At 46.3% G+C, this 9,526-nt stretch overlaps 1 protein-coding gene across 1 annotated transcript; it reads left to right on the top strand.

The window, feature by feature from the left end:
* Window positions 1-3,618: 3,618 nt before the first annotated feature.
* LOC117239917 lies at window positions 3,619-8,852 on the top strand. Its single transcript, XM_033505752.1, has 4 exons — window positions 3,619-4,669; window positions 4,955-6,086; window positions 6,161-7,104; window positions 7,177-8,852. The coding sequence occupies exons 1-4, from the start codon at window positions 3,619-3,621 to the stop codon at window positions 8,850-8,852; spliced, it is 4,803 nt and encodes a 1,600-aa protein (XP_033361643.1).
* The last annotated feature ends 674 nt before the right edge of the window (window positions 8,853-9,526 follow it).

Genomic DNA, 9,526 nt, shown 5'->3' on the forward strand with positions numbered 1-9,526 from the left:
CTTATAGAATCACATGCAATAACTGTCAAATCTCCATCCTTGACACATAAAAAAAAATAATGTATTTAAGAAATAGTACGCCATTCCCCCCAACGTTCTCCTACGTAAATTTTCATCGCCGATGCAGATTCTACATTATAAAATTCATTCCTCGTCGTCTCTTGGAACAACATTGATCATTTTTATAATGTCCTTTAAAGTTTATACCTGCTCTAATTTTGATGAAGCCGGCATCCATCTTCAGGTATACAGACGAAGTCGGCGAAGTATACACATATTCTCTTTTCCTGAGAAAGTTTATATTGCTTGGTTTAAAGCGCCTAGGATATTTTTGACGAAGTAGGTGGAAGCATAAAATATCAAATAAGAAAATTAGGTTAATTTCTTATTACGTAACGCCTACAAAATTGTTCAAACAAGTTACTTCATAAATGTTAAGCAACACTGACGCGAATAAACTTGATGCGTAAACCGTTATTTGAAGATGCAGCATAAGTTTCGTAAAAGAGTTACTTGATAAATTCCAGTTTCAAATTATTCTTCGAAAGTATAACAAAATAATAAACACAAAATGTACATAATATAAACAGTACAGGAAAGAAAACAATGGCAGACGGTATTGAGAATTAACATCTTGGAAGATACCTTACATCAGCTGTACTATGTGGAGGTGATAGACGACGTTTAACCTCTTAGGTAGGGCTGAATTTTGCGCGCAGCTGTTTCTCTCTACGGCAGAGTTTGACGCGAATTACGTGTAAACGATACGCCACTGCAATATGTGACGGGTAGTGTTCTCTGCGCAAGCACATTGGTATCAAGTTTTTAATAACTAAACTACAATTTTTCTTGAAAATATGATGCATATACTTTAAGTTTCATAATTCACTCTAATAATTAATAATACAACTGTGTGTGACATATTTTAAAGCACGGTACGACACATAGACCCACGTCACGATTTTCACACTCATAGCGCGATAGTGTTTTCCAAATTGCTCTTCGTTTTCCATTTTGAAGCGACATTTTGAGATTGAAGATTCTAAAAAATTATAAGGATACGGGTCGGCATGTTAAAAAGAGCATCTAATAATGGTATATTTATTTTAACAAAAGCAAAACACTGGCGTATCAAAAACAAAGACTATATATTCTATCTGTATATTGTTAACACTGTTATAAAATATTGCGTGAAGTAAGACAAATGAAAAAGACCATTTTGTTGAAACGGTGAGCGAATGAGTCAGTAGAGTGAGCCACTATAGTGGCGCGTCGTAATATAAGATGACATCCGCGAAAGCCACTATAGTGGCGCATCGTACCTAAGAGATTAACAACGTGCAATTAAAAGATCATGCGTGAAATACTTACGGGCTAACAAATTTGCACGTTTAAAACCTCAAACTAATAACAAATCTGTCTCCTAAAAACAAACTAGATTTCAGTGTAATGGTTGTTCATTCTTTCAACTAATTTTCAAAACTGATCTTACACAAATATTTAAGAACACGATCACATTGAATATGTGTTTATGTGAACTCTTTAAATTACATTCGTGTTCTGGGTACACCTCTGTTGCAAGCACTTTTCCAGCAACCCTACTGTAGTATCGGGAATAAAATATTATTATTATTGATGATTTATTTACAATAAATGGATTGTACACATGTTGATTAAACAGAAGAACGATGGTTCTAGACAACTCAATAGTTAACTCGCAACTCTCGTCACAACAGATCCAACGCTCTTTCTCTCTCTCACGCGGACGACACTCTCACACAACGCTAGCAACACTATATCGACAACGCAACTCGCATTTTCTGACTTCTCGATTCACACTCTCTGACTTCTCCACTGACACTGACTGTCCTAGCATCCCTTTGTCTTTTCTTAGGCCCACCACGCACGTGTTCCGTAAACACTCGTGGCCAAGGTCATGTAGGCCTTTTCTACGAAACTATTCAATTGAAGGACCGACGACACATTGATGGACCCGACGACGCCTCGGCTCTCGCGGCATTGTTTATGGTTTACTCGATATCTCTTTGGCCTTTTTGTGCACGATACTACACTACGGATTAATATTCTATTTTTCTTGTGCTGTATAAGTACATACATACGATAGTACATACAGGGTATACCGAAAATCGTGGTGCAAGCCAAAAGGATGTGATTCCTCGTACAAAAGTAAGTCGAAAATGTAAAATAATAACTTTTGATATTAATCTGGCATCATAAAATTTCTGCATACCACGAGACGTTATTCCTTTCAGTTTTAAAACGTGTGCCAGTTTCTTTGTACGTGTATGAAAGAATGATACAACGTATGGTGACAGTCGTGTAATGCTAAAAATATATTTCTCCTTCCCTGGATACGATCATAGATTATTCAGAAAAGTAAAAAAGATTGGAAAAGCAAAAAAGGGCAACACCACACGGGGTTCTCAAGCGGTCACCCGTCTAAGTACTATCCGCGCCCAGCGTTGCTTAAACTTTCGTGATCGGACGAGAACGAGTGCATTTAATGATGTTTATTTAACCCAAGATACAATTTCAAATACATTTTGGTATTCACAATAAACTGTGAATTTTGGTAATAATGTGTTAAGCAAAGGTACCGATACGCGGCGGTACGACGTAGCCATACTATATTATGTGTCGGCGCTTTACATGTTTTGTGTTTAATACAATTTTTGGGTTTAAGCCACTGGGGAGCGGAGCTTTTATATGATTTTGTTTTTTTTTTATTTTTTCTGTCCTGAAAACTTGGTCGCAAAACAGGACGCTTCGGTAATTTACTTTTGACGAGAACGAGTGCATTAAGCGCGGTATGTGCGTTGACTGAAGCAATCGGTTTTGTTATTTGATATTGTCGAATAGAAAAATATTTAAAAAAACACAGAAATATGTACGAGAATAAACGGTATCTTTATACATGCATCCAGATCTGTAACATTTTGTCTGGCTTCGTTTCCCAGGCAATGGACTGTGAAGTTCCGTCATGTAGGTACGCGTGCACTTGAAAAGTAACGAGAGACAAATGGACGGAACTTTGTTACGCCTCTCGCTGACGCGTTTTCCTCGCGACCGCGTCTCTCCGCGAACGGTCGTAACATTTGGCCCTTCGAGCCGGATCATCAGTGGCAGTGGATAGTTTTGTCACCCATCCGGTCGAAACATTTGGTCCTTCGAGCCGGATTCAGTGACAAGTGAAAAGTGTGGACACGTAACCGGTCGAATCATTCGATCCTCAAAGCCGTATGACGCCTCAAGTGAAAAGTGCATACCAGTGCCACCCACTATCATACAGTGCCACGTGAATCCAACATAATCACGCAGCCTCACGCCAACAACTGGAGGGTCGACTTCAGTAAGAACACGTCTTACACATCAAACGAAACACACACGGTGACGAGTAACATTCAAACTCACAACCACAAGGTAAGCTCGCTCATTGCATTTTCCTCTCAAACTGCGATACCTATGGAGAACGCAGAGAAAATTACCTCCTTGCATCGGAGACGAGGCTTTCAAATCGGTCGATTTACCTCTGTATCGAAACGACTCGATGAATACGAAAAATCTACACAACCGATTAAGGCCCGATTAACGGCCTATATGATACTACTCGACGACGCGTGGAAACAATATCGATTGTTACAAGAGGAATTAGAAGATTTAGGCGAGATAGACGACGCGCGCGTTTCCGAAGTAACCGACACATATGACGATCTTGTAGTCCGAATACACACCCTCATGGATGATACACCAGCATCGTCGTCGAAATCACAAGGCTCCGAGTCGTCTAATGTCGCCGAGCCGACATCAGTTAAACTGCCGGAAATTCACTTGCCTACTTTTGACGGTGTCATCGGAAATTGGCACTCCTTTTACGACTCCTTCTTATCCACTATCGATCGAAGCAAGCGACTTACATCCGTGCAGAAATTTCACTACCTACGATCCTCTTTGACCTTAAAGGCCGCGCGAAGTATACAATCGTTAGCCCTCACCGAGTCAAACTATGCAATCGCCGTCGACGTGCTTAAGGAAAAATTCGACTGCCACCGTCAAATCTGCATGCGCCACCTCGACTTGCTTTTCGACTATCCGAAAATAGTTAAAGAGACACCCGAAGCCATAGACGACTTTCTCGAGACGGTCAAGATAAATATCCAAGCGTTAGAGAACCTCGGTGACCCAATCACATCAAACACCGTTCTTCTCAAATTACTTACATGGAAGTTACCCCCAGCCATCATTCGCAAATGGCAATGCACCTTACCAGACAAGAAATTGCCGTCATACACGCACTTAATAGACTTCTTGCAAACACGGACAAACGGCGATAGAACAAGTTCAGCAGTTACCGCGACGAAAAGGGCCTCCGAACCACCCAACCGTCAGCGACCGAGCGCGCCGCGAAGTCATGCATTCACCATGACACTCGAGACGCCGGTATGTCCGGACTGTCGAAGACAACACGAACTACGGAATTGCGACGTCTTCAAAGCGAAATCGCCCAAAGAGCGTCTCGACACTGCCAAACGGGCGTCGCTCTGTACGAATTGTTTAGGCAAGGGATACGCTCTCAATCAATGCTCCGCCGGGTCATGTCGCATCTGTAGACAGCGACACCACACTTACTTACATCAAGAGCATGGTCACAGTAGATTACGGACACGTGTGAGCCGAACACCGAGCGGTCGATCGTCGAGCGACCGGTCATCCAACGGTCGATCTCCGCCTAGTTCACCGATTCCGCGGTCGTCACACCGATCGAGACGGGCATCCGCGTCTCCACGAACGTCTCCCCGAACGTCTCCCCGAACGTCTCCGCGAACATCCCCAAAACGTGTATCTCGGTCATCGCGAACGACGGCATCGGGATCAAATACCTCCCGCAGTCCTAAACAACTAGGGGAACCCTGACGTCCTCAAACGGCTTTGCTAGGGACCGAACCACCGAAAACAGACTCATTGACCTCGCCTCCTTCCGGATCACTCCACCACGATTTGTTAGTCACTGCACAGGTCAACATACTGGACAATAGAACTCAACCGTTCCGCTGTAGAGCTCTGCTAGATACCGGCGCTAGCATGAACTTCATCACCGAGAAACTCGCCAATTCGTTAAGACTCAACCAACGGAAATGTTCGGTCCCAATCGGAACACTCAACACATTGTCCACGACCTCGAAACGTTACATCACGGCCACGATCACCTTCGTTGACGGCACATACGAACGCATCTGGATTTTTCTCATCATACCGACCATATCGACTTCGATCCCAGATCAACCCGTGGATCAGTCAACGATACAGATACCCAGAAATCTACGACTAGCCGATCCAAGATTCCACAGACCTGCTCCGATCGACGTGCTATTGAGCGCCGGGCCAACACTAGCGTCACTGTGTGTCGGCCAACTTGATATCAGTCAAGCGAACGGGACCGACTTGCGTCTGCAAAAAACGCGGTTCGGATGGGTCATCGGGGGAAGCCCAGCCTCGCAACCACCCGCACACGCATTTCACGCGTCCACGACGGCCTTGCAGGCGGATCTCGCCCGTTTTTGGGAAATCGACGAAGGACCGACCACTGCGCACACTTCAGAAGCGGAACGACAGTGCGAGGAACATTTCCGGAATCACGTTCAACGCACCCACGAAGGGCGATACATGGTCGCTCTCCCCTTCAACGAGACAACTCCCTCGCTTGGATCCTCCAGAGCCATGGCGATGAAGCGACTAACATCTCTCTGCCGTCGGTTCCAACGAGATAAGCGTTTCGAAGCCGACTATCACGCCGTAATACAGGAATACTTGGCATTAGGGCACATGACGAAAGTTACCACGGGCCACTGCACGGACGACGGATATTTTCTGCCACATCATGGCGTGATCAAGGAATCCAGCCAAACCACGAAACTCCGAGTCGTGTTTGACGGATCGGCCCCAACCACCACCGGAGTTTCATTAAACGACGTACTTCATACGGGACCGAAACTACAAGATGATTTATTTTTCATCCTTCTAAGATTTCAATCTCATCAATACGTCATTACAGGCGATGTCGAAAAAATGTATCGCCAATTTCTTGTGCGCCCGGAGGATCGGAAATTTCAACAAATTTTGTGGCGCAATGCTGATGGAGAAGTCGACACTTATCAACTCAACACAGTGACATTCGGGCTCTCAGCGGCCCCGTATCTAGCCATCTGCTGCCTCAAGCAACTGGCGGACGACGAGGGGCATCGATATCCACGAGCTTACAGCGAGACTTTTACGTCGACGATGTTCTCACAGGAGTCGATACAAGGGTCGAAGCACGATCATTGAGAACGGAGCTCACAGAACTGCTCAAGCTAGCCGGCTTAAACATTCGGAAATGGGCATCGAACGACCGGGAACTGCTACGAGGACTTCCCGAGAAGGACATAAACGATAAGCTGCTACTAGGCGAATCGCAAACCTTCAAGACACTGGGTGTTGTTTGGAATTCCTTCGACGATTCGATCCTATACTCCGTCAAAATCAATAATGCCGACTCTCGAATTACGAAGAGAACAATCAGCTCCGAAATCGCCAAGATCTACGACCCTCTCGGATTGCTGGCACCAGTAATTGTTCGAGCTAAGATGTTGCTCCAGCGACTCTGGATGCTAAAAATTGATTGGGACGAATCCTTACCGGCTGACGTGCACACGGAATGGAGCAAATATTACGCACAGCTGCCATTATTGAATAACGTGGAGTTTCCACGCAAAACGATAATCAGTCCCGCAGCGGAAATTGAGTTACACGGGTTCTGTGACGCCAGCGACAGGGAATATGGAGCATGCGTTTACCTTCGCACCATCACCCTGGATGGTCATGTCTGTGCGCGTCTCCTCACTGCGAAGTCGAAGGTAGCTCCGCTCAAATCACTAACCATTCCAAGGCTGGAACTGAGTGGAGCACTCCTTCTCGCGTCACTAGCCACCACGGTCCTCCAAGCCTTGCCAAGCAACGTTGCTCGGACCGTTTATTGGACTGACTCCACAATCGTTCTACGTTGGATCAACACGTCACCCCACACGCTAAAAACCTTCGTCGCTAACAGTGTGACAGAAATTCAAAGGAAGACTCACGCCTCAGATTGACGTCACATCCCCACTACCGATAACCCGGCAGATCTCATATCTCGAGGCCAACTACCCGAAGACTTCCTGAAAACAATCATTTGGCAACATGGACCAGAGTGGCTTCAACAACCTGAAGAATACTGGCCAACGTGGAACCCAGTACCGTTAAACGAAACACCGGAGCAGAAAAGGGCAACCTGTCTGTCCGCGACTCCGGCGGACCACAGCATACTGGGGAGATTCTTCTCTTGGCCCAAGCTTATAAGAATTGCCGCTCGGTGCCTTCGATGGAGACAAATCCGGGATCGAGGCAAACCTCTGACCATGCACGAGTTGGCCAATGCACACAGCAGATTAATCAAACTATTGCAAGCTTGTTATTTTTCAGACGAAATCCGTGCTCTCCAGACAGACAGAAATTCGGCAGTGAAAGGGAAACTCCAAAGACTCTATCCATTTCTGGACAAGGACGGGATGCTGCGCGTCGGAGGCCGACTCAGTCATTCACCAATGCCTTTCAACCAGAAGCACCCAATAATTCTACCCAAATCCTCAGTTACCGCGCTCATAATCGAGCATGAACACCTCCTAAATCTCCACACCGGAACTCAAGCTACTTTATACGCCCTAAGGAGATCTTATTGGCCTATCGACGGCCGCAGTCAAGTTTGGAGCACGCTGAAGAAGTGCGTCCGTTGCTGCAGAGCCAACCCCCCTCCAGTGGATTACATAATGGGCGACCTTCCAGCTGCACGGATAACAGAGTCTCGGCCATTTACCAACGGCGGAATCGACTACTGCGGACCGTTTTACATCAAGGAACGAAAGGATCGCAACCGACGCAAAATCAAGGTATACGTAGCAATCTTTGTGTGTCTTGCAGTCAAAGCAGTCCACATCGAGTTGGTCAGCGATCTCACTAGCGAGGCCTTCATTGCCGCTCTGCGAAGATTCATCGCTCGCCGCGGATTCTGTGTGACAATCTACTCCGACAACGGTACCAACTTCGTTGGTGCCAACAACGAATTACGAGAGCTCCGAAATCTCCTGCAATCCGACGATCACAAGGCACAGGTCCAGTCCTTTTTAGCCGACCGACGGATCGAATGGCACTTCATCCCTCCCAACTCTCCTCACTTCGGTGGGTTGTGGGAGGCTGCAGTGAAGTCTTTCAAACGACATCTCAGACGTGTCGTCGGTAACAAGCTCTTGACCTTCGAAAACCTTAACACCCTCATCATCGAAATCGAGTCTATCCTCAACTCCCGTCCGCTGACGCCAATATCTTCAGACCCAAACGATCTCCTCGTTCTCACTCCCGGTCATTTCCTCATCGGAGATTCACTAACAAGTTTCCGAGAACGAGATTTCAGGGACACGCCATCCAACCGTCTCTCCTGCTGGCAGCATATTCAGAAACTCAAACAACATTTCTGGCGCCGGTGGCATCGAGAGTATCCCAACGAGCTACACATCCGGAACAAATGGAGCAAGGGCAGTCACGACATACGAGAAGGCACCATCGTCCCCCCGATGCAATGGCCATTGGGCAGGATCATCAAGGCCCAACCCGGGGCGGACGGCATCATACGCACGGCTATCGTTCGAACAGCGACGAGTACCCTCGAACGGAGCATCAAGCGGATGGTACCACTACCGAGCAGAACGACTCCATACGACTCCGAACCAATCAACAGCCCGAAGTCTGATAAGAGGTCCACCTGACAACAGCACACCATATCACTTGATCGGTGCCCTCTCAACGGGGGGAGGATGTTACGTCGCGTAACACTCTACCTAGCCGAGGCCACACACCGCGGGCAATATGGCAACCAGATGTCTTCGGATACACGCAGCGTAGCCTCCATAGTTTCAAGTACCTTCCATAAATCTCATAGATTTCCTACAAAAGGTCCTTCAAACCAAACAAACGTCTGTTTCCGAAGAATTTCCAAAGACTATTGTCTACCACGGCTTAACTAAGGAAAGTTAGTTTTTCTCACGTACGCTGCAACTGTCCTCCCACTAACCACTTTCTCTCGAGGGCGGTTAAGACCCTTCGTTTAACCAATTAAAAACGAAGCCTATTTCCTCAATCTCCTAAATAACATCGGCACCAACAAATCCGATGGTCCCGTGCGCTAGACACACCTATCCTTAGCTTTCCTCCGAGACAGCATCGTCTCCCAAGACAGTACTGATTTTACATCCTTCGAACGGTCAACATCCTTCCACCGGAAGATACACACCCGCAGATCAGTCACTCATTCATCTCGTACATACGCACCAGCGTAACTGTCTTCGTTATAAGTTGTTGGAATAAACGGTGAAATATTACTTACTGCTGTGTCATATTCATTTAACCACCTCTGTTATCTTAACCGAAACAGGGGAACGAC

Source organism: Bombus vosnesenskii, unplaced genomic scaffold, assembly GCF_011952255.1.
Source record: "Bombus vosnesenskii isolate JDL3184/JDL3185 unplaced genomic scaffold, Bvos_JDL3184-5_v1.1 scf7180000014467, whole genome shotgun sequence".
NCBI classification, from domain to species: Eukaryota; Metazoa; Arthropoda; class Insecta; order Hymenoptera; family Apidae; genus Bombus; species Bombus vosnesenskii.